The 19,151-nt window shown below is 42.3% G+C and overlaps 1 protein-coding gene across 13 annotated transcripts in view; it reads left to right on the forward strand.

The window, feature by feature from the left end:
- LOC124999776 (ELKS/Rab6-interacting/CAST family member 1-like) overlaps positions 1-19,151 on the forward strand; it is a 129,000-nt gene that overhangs the window by 38,520 nt on the left and 71,329 nt on the right. For 5 of the 13 annotated variants that reach the window (XR_007111227.1, XM_047574798.1, XM_047574800.1 and 2 more), the window contains 6 exons: positions 1,660-1,797; positions 3,751-3,891; positions 5,613-5,753; positions 8,971-9,164; positions 9,510-9,623; positions 13,980-13,991. Coding sequence is in view for 10 of the 13 variants with exons in the window: in XM_047574798.1 (XP_047430754.1) it covers positions 1,660-1,797; positions 3,751-3,891; positions 5,613-5,753; positions 8,971-9,164; positions 9,510-9,623; positions 13,980-13,991 (740 nt within the window). In the remaining 3 variants the exon portion in view is untranslated. The remainder of the gene's footprint in view (positions 1-1,659; positions 1,798-3,750; positions 3,892-5,612; positions 5,754-8,970; positions 9,165-9,509; positions 9,624-13,979; positions 13,992-19,151) is intronic. The other 8 variants (XR_007111228.1, XM_047574802.1, XM_047574803.1 and 5 more) reach the window with 2 other exon arrangements.

Raw genomic sequence — 19,151 nt, forward strand, 5'->3', positions numbered from 1 at the left:
TTGTTGTTTTGTGAGAGGTTGTCAATCGCTTGATTTCCTTTCTTTCTGGCAGAAGAAAAAGAAAGAGAAGGAGAGAGAGAAAGGGAGGTTTTGTAATTTTACCACCCAAGTTCACTCACGAAAAGACTTTACGTAAGATTTCCTTTATTTCTGTACTGTTCAGCCTTTTGTTCCCTCCACTTCTTAATGAAGACCGCAAAGTTGACTTAACTCCTTATCTTTGTCTGTGATCTCTCTCTCAGTGAGGACCCTCATCGCCGTAATTCTTACCCTAATCTTAATCTAGACCTAATCCTAACCTTAACCCCGCGGCCAAGTCTGAACTCTCAATCAGCCTCGGTTGAGTAGAAACGTCGTCGATTTCCAGAAATTACGCTCATTCCTTAGGTCTGAATCTCAAGCCGATCTTCCAAGAAAGACAAACACACACATCTGTGCGCACGCACGCACACACACACGCGCGCGCTCATTGTGGGCTCGGAGGAAACTAGCGACTCCGTCAGCAGTTTTCGGCTGATTTGGTCGTTTAACAGAAAATTAATCTGCGAGAAAAATCTGCTTCTATGGGAGGACGCGGTGGGGTAGGGGGAGAACGGGAGGAAGAGGCGGAGTCGGACGGAGGGTGTCGGGGTCAAGGTTAGCGAAGGTTTGGGTTTGGCTGCGCCTCGTGGCCTTCCTCATGTACAAAATGAGCCACACTAAACGCTTCTTACAAGAAACTGATTCAAGTCTGAAACTGAAAATATCTAAAGAAAGAACTTTTATTTTTGTCTTCAGTGACCTTTAAATGGGTGTATATGTCTTACAATAATGGGAAAAATGGCAGTTTCACCTGTTATGTGTAACATACTATATATATGTGTGTGTTAACAGCTCATTTTAGAGACTTTTTTTGACTTCTAAGGATTCTGCCCATACGCTATTGTTTACTGTTGTCTGTTTATTTTGAAGGTGTTGTTCGAGTCTCAGAGAAAGATGCCACCTGAAATATTTCTTTAATTTATCGCAGATCAAACAGTGTCTCCATAGACTCTAGATTATAGATTATGAGAAGTAAATACATTGTAAAAATTGCCCTTATCACGTGCTACATGACTAATGTTTAGTTTAGTTCCGTTTAAATTCTCTATATTTGCTTTTTGGTATTTGATTAGCTGCCTTATCACCCAGTCTTATTTAAACACTTATCATTAATTTTTAGAGCCTCTGTTAAGATCTTTTTGACAGTACATATCTGATCCTTTATTTTGAAAGCCTAGCACACTTTCCAGCAAATCAGCTACTTATTTAGTTTTTATTTCTGAAATTCTGACATGGACAGAGTACCTTATTTTGGACTTCTATATCCTGAGTCTCTCTATAATCTCCTGTGTGTTGTTGTAGGCTTTTATTTTGAAGGTAAACCCAAGTGATTATGTGATGTCTTCGTGTCCTCACACTAACATAAGTGCTGTTATGTTTAGTTCAGTGTATATTTATGCTTTAATGGGCTGCATCTTTTGCTTATAGTTGCAGTTAAATTGCATTTAATTTCAAGCTAATTGTTTAAAAGTTGTGTATGTATTTCCTACTCATCTGCAGACGTATTATTCATATAATTTAACGGCCGACGGGTGAGTTGTGCATCAAAAACAACACTTTATTCCTTTCTGTGTGCAGATAGAGAACCTGCTGGATCAGCTGAGGGATAAAGAGAAACAGCTGAGCGGCCTGAAAGACCGAGTCAAGTCTCTGCAGACGGACACCTCGAACACAGACACTGCGCTGGGAACACTGGAGGAGGCTCTGGCTGAGAAGGTATGCACACCCAGAGCACACGCACTGCTGGTCAACCTCAGGTCAGCCCCGGAGCGACGAGGTTACATTAATAAAACCACTATGAGCGAAAACCGCCGACCACCCACGCGACGACTAAATGACTGCACGAGTGGAAATGAACCAATAATCACACCGGCTCTTTCTTTATTAAATCATCCACAGCCTGTGTTCATAAAAGATTAGGGACTTGCAGCGACGTGGCTCAAACTATCAGAGTTACGGCCTGGGTTCGAACATCCAGGTATTATACAAAACACAAAACAGAGCCACCAGTTTTATGACTCTTCTCTGGAAAACCAACCAGTGAGACTTCCACCAGCAGAGAGGCTTTAAAGAGTTTGATGAGAATACATTTTTGTGCTATTATGCCCGATTATGTTACCAGCTCAATCTCCTTTGGTCTTGCACAGGAAACATGTCTATTAATTGTCCTGTGACTAATATCCACTGGGTCTGCTGGATGTGTGAGTGTTGGCAGGGTGATATCCTGCTTCGCTTGGGCGACCTCGCTCAGACTTTTTTTCCTTCCATTTTCTTTCTGTTGGTGCCTTTTGATATTTGACTTTTTTTTTAATTTCTATTTTTTTTATGTTTCCATTTTTACCTCCTTGTCCTGTTTTCTTGTTTCTGTCTGGAACACACGGCTCTCTATTAGTGTAACACATCAAAGCAGAATAACCAAAAAAATAAAAATAAAAAAGTTAACTCTTTGGTTTTATTCTGCCACGGAGCTCTTATATTTGGAGTTGTTTATAGTTTACGGGTTTATTTTATGTGTTTATCGCCGTGGAAAGCTGCTTTCTGTTGATGTCTTATATACTGTATTTAAAAAAATATCAAACCAAACCAGGGTTTTTAAGTCCAGGATGTACACACGGAAAGTGAAATGCTAAGAAACGCTGTGAATTGTAGCAAATTCAAGTCGGCAACTTGAACTCCTCTCAACTTTAAGACGATAACCAATCAGAGCGTCTGATAGTCTTGATTGACAGATGATGCCGACTCAAAGTTCCCAAAAAGTCAAGGAAACACCATCAACTTTTGGTTCCTTTCACCAAATGTCACTGACACTAATGACATTTTTTGCTTGATTCAGTCGAAAACAACCGCAGCCTTGGACTTCCAGCGTTCAGTGGCCACTCGGTGGCGTAACCATGGAGACCTTGCTAGCTGTGAGGTCACATGCATGCCCTGTTCCTTTAACTTAACTCCAACACAACACAAAATGGTAAAACTACTTTGGTCCTTGGTTAATATTACTAAACCAGTCTCTGGAAGCAAATATGCATAAAAACATCTTGGTCCAGCCGGTCAGATGTTTTATAGTAAGTCGATCTTGTTTGGTTTTAAGCTTCTCCTGACATTATTAGGAGGTTAATTAAAGAAACAGAACGTATTGTTCACCAAAACTCATCCCACGTAATTCTACCCTCGGCCGTCAAACTGAGCGCAGCTGAACCTCGAGCGTTCTCGCTCTTAAATCGGTCCTCGCAGGGATAGAATATCACGGACACGCAGAGACTAGCCAGTACACCCTCTTTGGGTTTGTGCATTAGTTTTTTTTTTTATGTGTGAACTTTTGTACTTTTACTTGAACCAGCCGCCGTGTTGTCCTCTAGCCATAGAGATTGGCTATTGTGTTTTAGTGGTTGTGAATTTTGCATCGTGAGCCAAAACCTATTACGTGTCTCAAATCGCTCTTGGCTGTTAGATCCTGTCCGAGCTGCCATGTACATAAAGTTTAATGCGACTGTTATTAGTATAGAAACTTGATATTGAGTGACTGTGAATAACTGTTGGAGCGTATGAGGTGATTTTATTGTCTCTCTTTTTCCATCCATCCCTCTACCTCTTTCTTCCCGCTCGCCGCTCCGTCTCTCAACTCCTTTCCTGTCCCTCTATCTGTCAAATTTGGCCCGTCTCCTTGGCCAGGAGCGTATCATCGAGCGGCTGAAGGAGCAGCGGGAGCGGGAGGACAGAGAGAAGGGGGAGGAGATGGAGAGCAGCAAGAAGGAGCTGAAGGACTTGAGGGAGAAAGTCTCCCAGCTGCAGGCCGACCTGGCCGACCGCGAGGTAGAGGACTCTCCAAAGGAATCCGCAAACACACATCTGAGCCATGAGTCACACAAAAACACACTCTGTCCCCGCTGCCGCCCTGTGTTCGTTTCAAGAGAACCTGATTGATGTATCGCTGTAGAGCAGACCTCAAATCCTCCCAAGGTCCTTGCGCTGAAGGACGGCGGCGATAAAGCGGTCGTGTTTCCTTGACAACAAAATGCGAGGCGCGCAAACAACAGAAGCGGCGATCACAGCCGAATTCTTCTCGCTGTGACCTTTGCGATTTGAGCAGAACACAACAGCAGAGGCGGGAGAGGCAGAGACGGGGAGTGACGGGGCGCTTTTTTAGACTTTGTCTTCTCTTTATTCATGTCACAGCAGCAGTTGGGCTGCACAGTGTGGAAGCTAAAGTTAACATTGTAAGGAAAACTCTCATTAAATTAAACCAGGTGGTAGTAAGTCTATTTATTTATTTTAGAATAGCGTCCTTATCAGTGAAGAAAATAGTGAATTATAACTGTGTAGAAAAGAAATGTGACTAGATTTCACATCAGAACCAAAAAATTGTCTCTCAGGCGTCACATTATGGCCACCTTTCTGATAGTGTGTAGGTCTCCTTTGTGTCTCCAACAACAAGATGTTGTTAGTGGGGTGGTCTTTGCGTCCTATGGGTTGAGGAGAGGAGCCTCTATGGACCTGGTCTGGTCTAAGTGGGTGGTATATGTCTAGGTCCACATGAATGCCAGGTCCAAACGTTTCCCAGCAGAACATTGAATTGTCTCAACACGGTCAATGTTATTTACTTCTCCTGTCAGTGGTTTTAATGTTGTGGCTGATCAGTGTACATGGCTCCTGTAGAGCTAGTGTATAGGTAAACATGTAGTATAACACATAGGTTTTTTTTTTTTAAATTAAAAATGAAACGTTTATCACATTTGGCGTGTACTAATTTGCGAGCAATGAAACAGTTTGTCTCTTGGTTGTCTATGTGTCGTATATTCATTTGTACACACAATATGCTGCGCATACTGCACAAGTAAGTAATGTTTTGCGACTACAAACACCGTACGAAGAGCGGTATTAATTTTCTCTTCGAACTCTCAAGTGGAAAACTCACCAAAGTCAACCTTTAAAGCGGTAATTATATCGTTGTCGTAGTGAAAAGTCCTTTGTGCCCTTTTTGACTTGGACTCTTCAGCTAATTTTAGTGATTGCGGCCTCATAAAACCTGTCACAGTCCAATTGTATAATTTGAGAAATACATGGGAAAACTTTCAGAGAAAACAGGCATTCCTGTCTACACGGCTAAATGCAGATGTGGGGTTTGTCCGACACTGGCGGTATATATGCGCACCTAAATATAATCAGAGTAAGCAGCAAGGTTTCTCTGACCGAAGCCCAGTCAAACATGATGATCCGTAGTCTGGAGTTGGTATTGTCAGTCAAGGGTAAAATTACACGTCTGAGTGTCTCTCCCTCTGGTCCCGTTGGTTTCTGTTTCACTGCCCCTACCAAAAGAGGAAAAGACCAGAAAAGGAAAGGGAGAGAGACTTCACGGATCAAAGGGTTGAATCTGAAAAAAGAGGCAGGTCATTGCCTATGAAAGAAGACATTAAAGCATGGCTCCAAAGTTATTACAACTTCATTTATTAATAATTACATAGTGAAAACTGCCCATTGTTCAGGAGTAATAAGCTGAGGTGTTGACTTCTTTGTCACTTTTTGTCTCCGTCCAGACGTCAGTGTTGGATCTGAAGGAGAAGGCTTCTTCTCTCGCCTCCTCGACTCTGAAGAAGGACAACAGGCTAAAAAGTCTGGAGATCAGTCTGGAGCAGAAGAGAGAGGAGTGCATCAAACTGGAGAACCAACTCAAAAAGGTTAGCTGAGTCAAAAAGACAGTCGGCCTCTGGCCAGTGTTGGGTCCCGGTGCTGGTGGCGTAAACCCGCATCGTTGCCACTAATCGCACTCTTGTTGGCCGCTTTTCAGACAGTTTTATTTGGATGTTCACGTTAGTCGGCCAATGCAGGAGAAAAGACAAACGACGCAGCTCAAAGGACACACATATTTGTGTTTTTCATGTTTTTCCGGCCAAGGACCTCAAACTGATGGAGAGATTAAGTAGGAACCCACTACCTACAATATGTGTTCCACATTAAACTTGGTCTAGTGCTGTTTATAAATATCCAATTCAATTCAATTTTATTTATATAGCGTCAATAACAATACAAATTGTCTCAAGATGCTTTACAAAAAACAACCTGAAAACATCCAGAGCTAGCTTGGAAGGCAACAGCGGCAAGCTAAGATAAGCTATCCCTTCTCCCTTTAGTAAAATAGGTTAGATTCATGTTAATGTTTATATAAAGAAAATTTGTGGAAGGCAAATTTAAAAAAAATAATAATCAACCAAAGATTTTGCGGTCTCCCCGCAGTACCTCCGTGAACTCTCGGGGGTCCACGGACCCCCTGTTGAATACCTATGATTTAGACATAGAAACATGTGGATCTTATTTGGTTTAATGGTGACCATGATGGACAAACAAGTTCCAATAGAGTAATGCATTATATGAAACCCCTCCTCTCTTCTCTCCCATTTTGCTTTCTTTTAGCTATTTTCCAGTAGAAATCAAGGTGTGTGTGTGTGTGTGAACATATCACGTATTCTCTCCCACACGGCAGCCCATAAAATGTTGTGTATGTGACAGCCCGCTGACAGCCTTACACTCATTTTCACACAGTGGAGAAGGCAGCGCCACCACACCCTGAATGTGTATGTAGGACCGTGTGCGTGTTGATGCATATGTGTGAGACAAACACACATCGGGGGAATGTGTATGAAGGTGTCAATGAATCTCTGGAGTTTCTCTAATGAGACTTTATTTCCTAGTCTCTTTGTGTTGCCGTGTGCGTGATGTTACTCTCGTCCGTTTCTTATTTGTCTTTTTCCTTCTCTCGTCCGCTCAGATATTCTTGTATCGTCAGACGCACAAACATTTCCTCTCCCCATAAAAACCTGTAAAAACTGTTGCACACTTCCAAAACTAATAGGGTTTAGGCATTGTGGGACCAAGGCGTGCACACACACACACACACACACACACACACACACACAGACACAAAGTCAGTCTGTCCCAAGAGCAACATTTGCTTCTGGGAAACACACTCAGCTGTTTTAACCTCTAAGCTGCTCATAACTTGTTTTATTTTTCTTTGCTTTATTTCTTTTCTTCCCTTTTCTCGCATTCTCGTTTTCTTCAGTGAAGAAGAAAGGACCTCGGTTTTAATTTGTTTTTTAAATAAACTTTTCGTGGTCATGCTAATCTTTACACACAAAAAATAGGTTAGTGCACCCGACTTGAAGGAACTGGCTAAAGTACTGTCTTCAGCTTATAATCTATAACCTTAATTGAATATTGCAATAATATAACACATTCAATATGGTGATTTTTTACCATGTACCTGCAAAATTGTGCTTTCTGTCTCAGCTGTACTGTACAAACAAATGTTAGCACCCTATAGCATCCTAATTCATTCAACTAAGATGGTAAACATGGTAGAAAATATCTTTAGTCAACATATTAACCACTATTATTATTCTATTATTACAATCTTGACTCAACCTGTCAAAGCGCCACAATACCTACACCCTCATAGATGAGTAGTCTAGCTGTTGATTGTTTTCCTTATTTTACAATTTTAATAGCTTTTTATTTTTTTCCCATTATTACACATGATAAGATGTTACAATCCCTTGTGCCAAGATCTGAGGCAAAACACATTTAGGAGCCCAGTCCAACTGAAAAACCAACCAGCAGGCTAACAGTCAGCTACCAACTAGCAACCAGCTAACTAGCCTAACCAACAGCAGCAGGCACATGTAATCCCCCCCCCAACCCCCCCCCCCCCCCCAGTAGAGAATGAGTGGGAAATGGCAGCATTTCAACCACCCTGACAGTAGGTAAGAAGTAGTGGGATATGCGACTACATTAGTAACCAACAAGAAGACACCAGCTAACTAGCCTAGCCAACAGCAGTAGGCAGTATGCGGCACATCATTGGGGTTTTCAAGTGGGCACCTCCCTTTACCGATTTTTCCTTACGTTTCCTTTCCTTTAGAGATTAGTTTAGCTCTGCTACTAATTTCTAAAACCACCCAGCTAGCGTGTTTCCTCCTTAGTCAGTCACTTGCTCACTCTGCTGCCAGGGTTGTATTGTTTACTGCGACCCTCTGATCCTCATAAAAACAAATGTCTATTTTCAACTGTAAAACCCCAGAGACACCCAAAGAATATAAATTCACTAGCAACTACCTGTGCTGAAGCCAAAGATTTCCACTTGGACGCGTCACAAAGCCAATGGCAAGCTGGCTCCAGGCCAACAGGTGGCAGTAATTTTTATCTGTCATTCAAAAGACTAAAAGAACTTGAATTAGCTAGGAAGGAAGCTAGGCGGCTATAGAAAGAGCAGCAAACCCTCCTACAGATCTTTCCTCTCGTGCATTCAACGTGCTGAATTGACTGAAAAGCTGCCAGAGGTCCAGCTACTGCCAATGGTGCGGGACACGCTACCAAAGCTAGGGCCACAGCTGTCTATTGACTGTCAGACACATGCAAATAGCCGACGGTTAAGTTGGTGAGTCACCGCCTTAAAAACACACCATAATTTTCCCCAAAAATTAAATCCTCTTGTGCAGATGTCAGACGGAAAATGTGGAGAAAAGCTAAAAGTTCAATCCCTAATTTAGAAAATAAACATGGCGAAATTAGCGATAAAGAAAAGGAAGCTGTATGTTTTCTACATACTGTCAAGGTCTGTGTTTTAAATATAATGCAGAGTCCCCCTGATGTACTAAATGCATTTCTCTGATGGTCTGGTATGTAGAAGCATACGTGTGTCTGCACTTTAAATGACATGTCTGTAAATGTCATTTTATTTTCCAAAAGGGCAATTATTGACCCGTTTTACCCTAAAATAGCTCACGGAAGGCATGTGTTACTTTCATCAAATCCACTATCAGTTTGATCCGATGGCGGTCACCTCATTTTGAAAGCTACCGCTCGGTTTATTTTCTTTAAAATGAATTTCTGTTCCAGGCTCAGAGTGCGGCGACGGAGTCCCAGGCCAGCACTGAACTCTCTGAACGCATCTCCTGCCTGGAGCAGGAAGTGACCCGGCACAAGGAGGACGCTGGGAAGGCGCAGTCGGAGGTGGAACGACTTCTGGAGATCCTCAGGGAGATGGAGAATGAAAAGAACGACAAGGAGAAAAAGATCCACGAACTGGAGAGGTAAGTGAGGAGGAGAACTGTTACTACTACTACTACTACGAGAAAAGATACTCTTTAATCTTGATTCTCTGTGCCTGCTGAACTGATAATGCCCATTCACTCCATTGGAGTCTACGATAATCCTCTCTGTATAACCAACTCATTAGCTGCTGCTCACCCCTTCCTCTCCCTTCTTTCCTCCCCCTCCTCTCCAACCGTTTTCTGCTTTATTTCACCCTCTCTTCTTTCATTGCCTTTGTGTACACACTAACATGTGTACATCCATGCGATTCTGCATCTGTGTGAGTGCATTTACGTTTTTGTGTGTGTGTGTGTGTGCGTGTGTTTGCGCTCATGAAACCCCAGAAGTCCTTCCGCCTCTCACCTGTGGCGTTCTCAGCAGTCGCCGCGAAAACAGGCCCCTCCCCCTGCTGCCTCTCAGCAGCCAATGGGGGGGCTGGTGTGGGACTACCTGGGCACGTGAGTGGCTGGTGGCCCTGTCTCTCAGCTGGTTATCTGACTTATTGCACGAGAAAAAAAAAAAAAAGATAAACTCACTTTGCTTGTCGGAAGACGAGATATGAGGGCACAATGATGACGGCACCCATGTGGAAAAGTTTATGGAGTCAGTATTGATTAAATAAATTGGATATTGTGTGATAACACATTTTTTTTAGAATTTTTTTTAGAATAAAGACAAATTACGTGACTTATCGAGAGGTTTCTTCAGTTCACCAGCCTTTTCCACATGGGACAGAGCTCAGTATGTTCACTAATAATCACAATCAAAGAGTTGCACCATTGGCCTCTCTCTGTCTCCCAAATCCAGAAATTGGATTTAGTCTCAGTCACATCCAGCTGAAGTTCTTGTTGCGTGTTACTGTACTGCAGTGTGACAAGACCGAGCGGCTCCCAGAAAAAAAAAGTTTGTACAAGCGAGGGCACCAGTTTGGCGCCGGAGTCGCCGTGCAGCCTGAAACTCTTTGAGCTGCTGTTCCTGTCGATGATGCAACTCTTTCATTCGGTGGCTCTGTTTTCTCGCTTCACTTTTTGCTTTATTTTCAGCCGAGGATGCTTGACATGCAGAGTTTAACCCACTCTTCTCTTACATTAGGAATCTGGACAGCTCACTAAGTTTTTTTTTTTTTTTACTGTAACAGATTTGATGTTTCTAACTACTTTTTTTTTTTTACATGTTTGTGCAATTTTGAATCGACCTTTCTGTCTTTCTTCCTTTCTGTCTGCCTGTGTACTCTATATCTGTCTTATTAGCCAATCTAACCCATGTGTATGTGATTATTTGTCTGCTTGCAGCCTCTGTCTGCCTGCATGCCTCCCTAACTCTACTTGTCTCGCTTGAATATCTGGTTCGTGTCTCTGTGTCTGTTTTTAAAGAAGCTAAATTAAAACTACACCATTAGGCAATTTAATTATATAATAAAGTTGATCGTCATGGGTTAGATGCTGACTGTCCCTCAGTCTGAATCTTGACGCCTTTCTGTCTCTTCGGTCTTTTCCACCGGTCTCTTCCTCTGCACTCAGCCTGTGTGTTTAGCTGTTTGACTTATAGGCTAATAACGATTTTAGGGAGATCTCATCACTGTGTCTCCATCTGGCCAGTACAAATACGATTAATAATTCAGCGCCGGCTGACTTCAAACATGTGTGTTTTTAACTGTGCGCATGTGTTATTTAGTCTGGCAGTAGCCACAGATGCAGATTTACGTTGGCGCTGAGTTTGCGAACAACAACATAATGAAACCTAATGAGCATTTTAAATATCAGATTGGTGTGCATGTGGGATTTAAAAGAAAAAAAAAAAGTATTCTTAAATCAAATTATTTGGATGAGATTTCATTGTCCCGGTGGAGTAAGAATCAAGACAGCTGATATTTATCTAAACCGCACATGCTGCTCTTAAAAAAAAAAAAAAAAAAAAAAGTAAAGTATTGAGCAGTTTGAGAAGAACATCCAATAATAGAAGAAGTGGGATTAGGTATATTTTGTGAAGAAGGCTAACTTTTTCTGTAATATTTACAATGAAAAACAAATTTTATTGCAGAGGTTATATTAGAGGATGTGAAGGTGTTATATCTTCATTTATAGCAGGATATAGGATGAGGCAACTGATTCATATCTGACTTGAGGTGAAAGACAGTTGATTGATTAAGATTCTTTGAGACATAGTTCCTGTTGTCTCCTCAGATATGTTGCAGTTTACAAAGAGAGCAATGGATGATTTAAATATTGAAATTCTATAGAAAAATTACAAAAGTAGTTCCTTATTTCTGGCTGGTTAAAACCAGTCTGGTTTAAGCAGGTTGGTTCCCAGCAAGGAGCAGATGCCATTCGGATACGAACATGAACCGCTATGTGCTCTTAAATCAAACAAGCAAATTGGATTGGAAACTCATTTTCAAAGTCAACACTGACATGAATTTTAGCAGATCCTTGAAGGCTCTGCTTGGTAAAACAAATACTCTGCAGACCTTACTCAACAGTTGAGGTTTAGGTTTAGCCACCTAAAATGTACCAAGCTCTAAAAGAGGTCAAATAGTACACTAGCTAAGATTGCTAAGGTATGACTGAACGGTCACGGTTTAAAGGTCCCATATTATACATTTTTTTAACAGTTTCATATAGGTGTCAGGGGTCAAACATTATAGTGTATTACCCCAAATTCAGCCTCGGTCCTGATTTTCTGCCAGTCAAAAAGTCGCTCTAATGAGCTCTACTGAGCTCTACTGAGAACAGGCTGCTTCTGTGTCTGTACCTTTAAATGCTAATGAGCTGCGTTTGTCCACGCCCCTCTCGAGGAGAGGATGCGGCTTTTGCTGGCGTTACCATACTACGCTAACGTTTACGATGGATTTATGTAACTATGACCCAGAAGGAAAAGGTTCCTGTAGAAATTCAGACTTTTCTGAATGGTTTGTTATATAAAAAAAATATCGTGTGTCTGAACACGTTACCATGTAGCTAACGCTAGCCGCCGCTAGCTTTAAGTGTAATTGTAAAGGTTTGTTGATGCACTCAGCAACAGAGCAACGGACGTGTTTTGCTCGTACCTTTGCCGTGTGCGTTCGCGAGGAGAAAAAATAGTGCCCGCTCGGTAATTTTAGAGGGCGGGCTCATCTATCTGGGAGTGGGTGGGCGGGTCAAAGGCAGTATCCGCTACTGGAGGGAATGACATCAAGAAGGGAAAAATCTCCGACCTGTTTGAGCACACATTTGCTAAAAAGTAGAGCTAGCAAATGAGGACTTCTGGGGCCTCACACAGGCTATGGTGACACATTACTGTTAGAAAACCCTTTTTGTTGCATAATATGGGACCTTTAAAGAAGACTTTTATTTAACTCTGTCCGTGTTGTTGAGGATTTTAAACCAGCCGCTCTTCTACACTAATATAAGTGTGTGTAAAACTAATAAGAAGGGATTAAACTACATTAAGCTTCCTTTCAACCCACAAACACTGACCTCGTAACATTACGTGTACAAATAGAGATTCTGTCTGTCCTAGGGCTTCCTGAGCCTGCTGTGAGTTGTAAGACTTAGCCCGGAGCTCGCAGGTATGTCAGAGGAGAATTCATCCGCCCGTGGCCAACTCTTAGCTTGGCACCGAGGCTAACCCTGGGCTACAAGTGAGCAGCGGGAACATCACTAATGAAAAGATCAGATGTGGGTGAAACAAGGGTAACAAAAAAAAAATAAAAATCAAGCCTCTCTCTTTCCCCTCTAGTGTAAATCCAGCTGTAATGGCACCAGGTTATTTATTTCAGTAACTAGGATGGTAATTGGAGCAGACTGAGTGACTTCACACTGAGGGGAAATGGAGCTGAAAATCTGCCCTGATGGCCAAAATAAAGGATTTGGATGGAAGAGTGGAAAATGGAGAGAGAGAGAGAGAGAGAGAGGGAAAGAAAGGTAGCGGTGGAGGAAGAAAAACAGAAAGAGAGAGAGAGAGAAATTAAATGACGGGTGGAGACGTAGAGAGAGAAGCAACAACAGGAGAAAAAAAAAAACCTGACAGAAAACGACTGGAAAGGTAAAAAGATGGAGAGAAACGTGAGAAAACGGAAGGAGGTTTGGAGAGCTGGAGAGCATAAACCTGAGTAATGGGAAATTAGAGATGTTTATTGTTATATTGTTCTCTAATGGACAGTTTGTCTCTGGCACACGGTCATTAGTGTACATTCTCGGGCAGTCAGCTCACGCTGGAATCTGGTCGCTGCCAGTTTAGTCAAACACACGGAGAGTGATTGTGCGAAAAGGAAACAAAAAAAAAATTCGGAACAACCAATGTAGGAAGGGAATTGTCTTCGGATTTCATGTTTTAATGATTGCATGCCATGTGCCATTTGCTGGAGCCCTTTGCAAAATCCGTGAACTGTGCACTTTTTCAGTCGTTGCGCAAGAAAACGCTGCAAAATCCAAACCATTAGCTCGACTGCTCACTCCGAATGGTTTGTGATTGTAGTTTCACGTGTGTGTGTGTGTGTGTGTGTAAAAGTAAGGGTCATTTGAGGTGAGAAGGCCTTTTTGTAACCACCGCTACTGTACTTTAAAGGCGAAATGGCTGCGTCCGACCTGTCTGTTGTATGTGACTGTCTGCCTGCCTGTTTGCTTGGTCATGCCTGTCTCCCCGTTCTGCCTGCAGTCTCTCCACGGTTACTTCTATCCCTCTGTCAGTTCTTCTGTTTCATATCTTTCCTGTTCTTTGAAGATTGATCAAGCTGGCTAACCTAGCGCTCAACTCCTGCGTCTCCTCTCACCTTTCCCTCTCTCTTTTCTTTTCTTTTATCTTTCCAATGCAACGTTGTCTCCCGCTCTACCCAGTCTTGCCTCAAGGTTAGTACGGCCTGCCTCGTTTTTCTTTTTCTCTTTTTTTTTTCTTCCCCCCTCCGCCGTCATTCTCCCCCTCGTGTCTCTCATCTCTCTCCTTCATTGTCATACGGCGCGTCCTCGCATCGAGACACCCTCTCATCTCCTTCACTCTGTCATAAACTCTCTGTTTTTAATAATTCTCGTCGTATCTGTCTTTGAAGGAGACACCTTGACTTTCACTTCACTTTCTCCCTCTGTCACGTCGCTGCCTCTTTGAAGAGGAAACATTATTGTTCCTCTCTTTCACCCTCCATTACAACCCCCTGCTAGTCACTTCACCACACCGGCATTTGTACTTTGATACCAGCACTTAGTTTAATAACGTCAAATTTGAGGCTACTGCGGAAAACGAGCAGAAATGTTGATAATAATCGGGATTATTGAATCGGACAGCTGTGAAAGTCTTTTTTTTTTATGACTCCAGTTCGGTTTCTTCTAGCGAAATCACTTCACGTTTTATGAAGCAGTCAAAATGACCTTTTTTTTTTTTTTTAACACATTTTTTTTCTTGTTTATCCTGGATTTTAAAACCTGTCCTGGTCCATGAGTCAGAGTTTAGCTCTCGAAAATTGCCATTTACTCGGCAAATATACCATTAACTTCTTCTGATGGGCTTTAAATAGTTTGCTTATTTTCTTTCTCGCCAAGAATTACAAGCAGAGATTGCTTTAAAGATTGACTACTCTCATTTCTGTAGACTGGGAGAGGACCTGCAACCTTTGCTCCACTGAAAGAAAGTAAAAAAATATATATATGCCAGACAAAATGATCTAATATGAGGGAGTTACTTAACGAAAAACAATTAAACTATTTGGTTTAATGTGGTCATCTGAACCGTATCTGCTTTGTTGACTTAGGGACCTATAGTGGCGCGTTTTTGAACCTCACTTCACAGAGATGTGTGTTGCCCACCGTACTCAAGGTAATTAGACTTTAGACTTTATTGTCCCCGTGGGGAAACTCTATTTCACAGCGCCGTCTCCATTTCCACCACAGTGCGACGCAGAACTGGACGAACGGTAAAACACAATAATGGTCGTATAATAGCCCTCTGGCTTTATTTGTTTGGCCCGCCATGGTAACGCTCACTTGGAACTGTAGGTGAAGACGTACACTGCTTCACACGTAGTTGACTTTGAGAGCAAATGTGTTGCTCCCAGTCACATTTATGGGTCCGTCCCCATAGTGTAGGTAGCCATATGCTCCTCCATGGCTGTAACTGAAGGCCGCAGCAACACGTACGAAAGCTGCGATTGGTCCAAAACTCTTGTCCTCATCCACCTTGACTCTTATTGACGGGACAAGCACCGTCGTCCTTCTTCCTTCTACACACCATCTACACTGACGACGTGTTAAATGTAAATCTTCGACGTTTGTCGGGCTACGAACAACGCAGACACACTAGCGCACAGCTATAAATTTTTATAACAGCGTAGCCCTCTGGCATAGGCTCTGCATGGACCCGTTTGCGGAAGTATAAACCGAGCTTTAGCTCCGCCTCCCCCGTCTTTGGCAGGAAGCTAGATCTGGGTGAGGGAGCGTTCACTAACCTTGCACAGTTAGTCATTTCACCGGGAACCTTGCCACAGGTCCCCCGGTTCATAGTCCTGTAAATGCAAGGGCTGTAATTTCATCAGTGGAACACAGGCTCTTTCATCGGCACTTTTCGACATGGCATCGTCGTCGAAAAACTCAACTTTTGGATCCGGGCGAACTTTCTCCTTTTTGATTTTTAAATATCCGCGCTGAGGAGGTCCCTAATGAGATTTCAGCATGCAAAACCCAAAAAGTCTGAATTTGCTCTTTTTCTAACAAGACATATCAAAAGCCTATTGAGATTTCTCTGACCTACGCATTGTGATGGACCACATAATAACCACTTCTTCCTTCTGCTTTCTGCATAAATCCGGCGGTCTGAGTGTTTTGTGCGCTCAGCTCGGCTGTTAAGGTCTTCCCAGGAGCAGCGCTTTCTTTGCGCGCTCTTTCCCTTTCAGCTTGTAGAGCCACTGTTATCCCCGCCGTCTTGTCAGCTTTTTTTTTTATTTCATTGCTGTTGTTTTGGTGTTTTGTGAATCGACTCTAGAGGGGGAAGAAACAAAAGAAAAAGTTAGCGCTGCCTTGCTGTTAGGTAGACGTACGGAAGCTTCTTTTTTTGTCTTGTGTCCCTTTTTTCTCGTTTTGCCATTTTTTTTTTTATTATTATTATTTTTTAGGGTTGTTTTGATCTTGAGCTAAGGAACTCCTCATCCACTGGCAAATGTCTTGACATCAAGGTTTTCTGCAGCTTACAAAGAAATCGCGTTGCTTCTTTTTGTGTGTGTGTGCGTGTGGGTGCGATCTGTTTGAGGTCCTGAGCGCTGAGGTGGTGCCGTGATTTGTCAGCTAATGGGCGACACCAAGCAGGCACACACTCGTGCTATCACAGGCCGCGCGCATCGTCTTTGTTTTGTTGTTTTTCTCACATGTGCGAGGACGAATGTGCCAGCTAATGGGCGATGGCGCTACAGTGGGGATATCTGCTGAGTGTTATCTAATTAAAATGCCTGCACACACACACACACACTCAAAAGCAAGAAAAAAAAGACTTATGTTTTACATATTTGGTTTGAAAAATGTTTTTAACGTGTTATCTTGCTACTGCTGCTTTGTAGTGTTATTTTATTAAAGCAGCGCTACTGTATTTCCCTATTGTAACACAGTTAAACACATGAAGCTAATCGTGGCTACGTTTGCTTTTAATCCGATTTGGAGGAGCTGTTCAAACCTTTGAAAATCTGTTCAATAGGAAAATACACTCACTTGCCAAAACATTAGGTACACCAGTGGATGAACGCATTGTAATGTAACAGTCCTGCACTAAATCCCCATCCTGGTTCTTATAGTGTTTGGTTTGTGTTGAAGCAGCGTCAGAAATTAGTTGAGGATGTAGTTTCTTGTGTTTCTGTTATTTGGCCTGTTCCACTTGTGCAGTTTAGTTTAGTGCGATGTACAGACTTGTACGTTAAGGAAACTAACAAACCATTCACAAATGCATGGTACGGCTCTTTTGACCATGATCCAGTTGATCCATCCACAGAAAAGAGGAGAAAAGGAAGCCATGTGTGTGAAATTAGAAAACCCTTTTCTGAACAGTGGAGGTGGACTGAGATATAATCTGCCATCAATTTACAACACAGTGTTTCACCCCTGTTCACACTCTGAGACTGGAGCCTCTTGGTGCGTTCATTCGTACTCAAAAGAGTTCTTAGTTGGAATTTCCAACTGGACCGCCCACTGAAATCAGATTTTCTACTCAGAAAGTCGTAGAATCCTCACTACCCCCGAGTTGAGTTACCAAGATGGCCGCCCCGTGTGTAAACAGTAATTCAGAGCTCCTGTAATATTCGGTTTATTAGCACTTTTAATTCGTTTTGTTGCATTGTTGTTGCACAGACAGTATTTTTTCGACATACATGTGTTGAAATGCTCTTACAGTGTAGTTTGAGTTTTTCATGTGTTACGTGGGACCTACAAGCCCATGTAGTGCTAACAACGGCTAAAGCCAATAGCCAATAGTATTTAAACAATTAAAACTTTTAAATGTTTTTATAAATTTTTGCCTTGTGTGGTCTTGTAAATTTCATCACTGTAAATAATTCTGGTTAAAAAAAACTCACGAGTTGGTTCAAGTTGTCCGTTCCATTTACAATTTATGCAACTTAAATATCCTGAATTTACTTTTAACATAATAAGAGCTTAACAAGAGCTTTCATGGACGCGGCCATCTAGTTTTCCGACATCTGGAACGTTGATAACTCAGGTGTGAGGTCATTCCCAGTGCCGGATTCCGCCCTCCGAGGTAAATGGAACGCACCATCTGTCGCCCAATAGTCGGTCGTTAGAGCACCATTCATAAGGGGAAGACTTGACAATCTTCCAACTGAAGGTAGGTAAGTACTTGGTCATTAACATGTCCTACTTATGTGGGTTTCTAATGGGCAACACCCACAGTGTAAACCCTTAAGTCCCTCCAGTCTTTTAGAACTGAAGAAGCTGCTTGGATGAGTCGTTTTACATGTATACCATGACCTAGATGAATAACAGCCATCACAAAATGGGGTTGTCAAAAATGATAGAAACGTGTAAATAAAGAAATAATAAATGAAATACAAATAGTTGAATCAACAGCTCTCTTAGTCATTTTAACCGAACGTTGAATACATTTAATAACATTCATGACGCCAAGGTTTAGGGCCCGACTGTTGTATTAGTCTCTGTCTACTTTCCCTGGTGTACTTAAAGAGCTGAGAGCATTGTCATGTAATAACCATGTAAAGGCTTAATCTAGTCCCTGGGAGGGACAGAAACATGGCGGTCGTTCAAATGCATGTTTAAAAACATGAACAAAGCTGAAATTGTTGTAGGTTCTCCCTTGGTCGCCCTCTTCTATTGACAACCATTTCTTCTTCTGTTCTCTTTCCAGCTGATGGTGCATCAGATACGTTTCGTTCCTATTGATGTTTTGGGGCTTTTAGTCTTATTGGATCATTTTATTTTGGCATCCAGTCTCTAATCAGAATTGTTTCAGTGGGCTCTGGTGAGATATTGTCCGTGGAAACGTAGCCTCTCTCCTCTTGTGCCGTTGACTCATCTACGCGGAATACAATCTCTGTTCAGATCTGTTCATCAAAAGATGAGCGTGAGGCCGAGGAACGTCAGCGTCTCGTTCGGGGGACTTCTCAGCTCTCCATGTTCAACAAAGACACAGCCAAGATCAACTGCAGCTCTCTGTCACATGCTTACGCTATTACTGCTCTCTAAACACTCTCTGTGTAATTGTATAGTTAGTTCTGGTTACGTCCCGTAAATATGAGTTATCCTCTGAAGTGCAGAGGCAATTGAAAGAAGACATTTGATTCTGTTTGTGTCCTCAGTGTTTTTGCAGCTAGGTTCCCGTAACCAGCCGAGGATGTTTGTAGACACACACAGACACACACAGGTCTTAGCCGCCTTACCTCTTTATTTACCTCACAAATTTACTTACCGTCTACCTGGGGCGCTTTCATTCCTCAAATCACGAAATAAGCATTCCTTTCTTTATTCCTAAAAAACATCCTTCTCGTACCATTTTTCTTCCGAACTGAC

The sequence above is a fragment of the Mugil cephalus genome, chromosome 22, assembly GCF_022458985.1.
Source record: "Mugil cephalus isolate CIBA_MC_2020 chromosome 22, CIBA_Mcephalus_1.1, whole genome shotgun sequence".
Classification (NCBI taxonomy): Eukaryota; Metazoa; Chordata; class Actinopteri; order Mugiliformes; family Mugilidae; genus Mugil; species Mugil cephalus.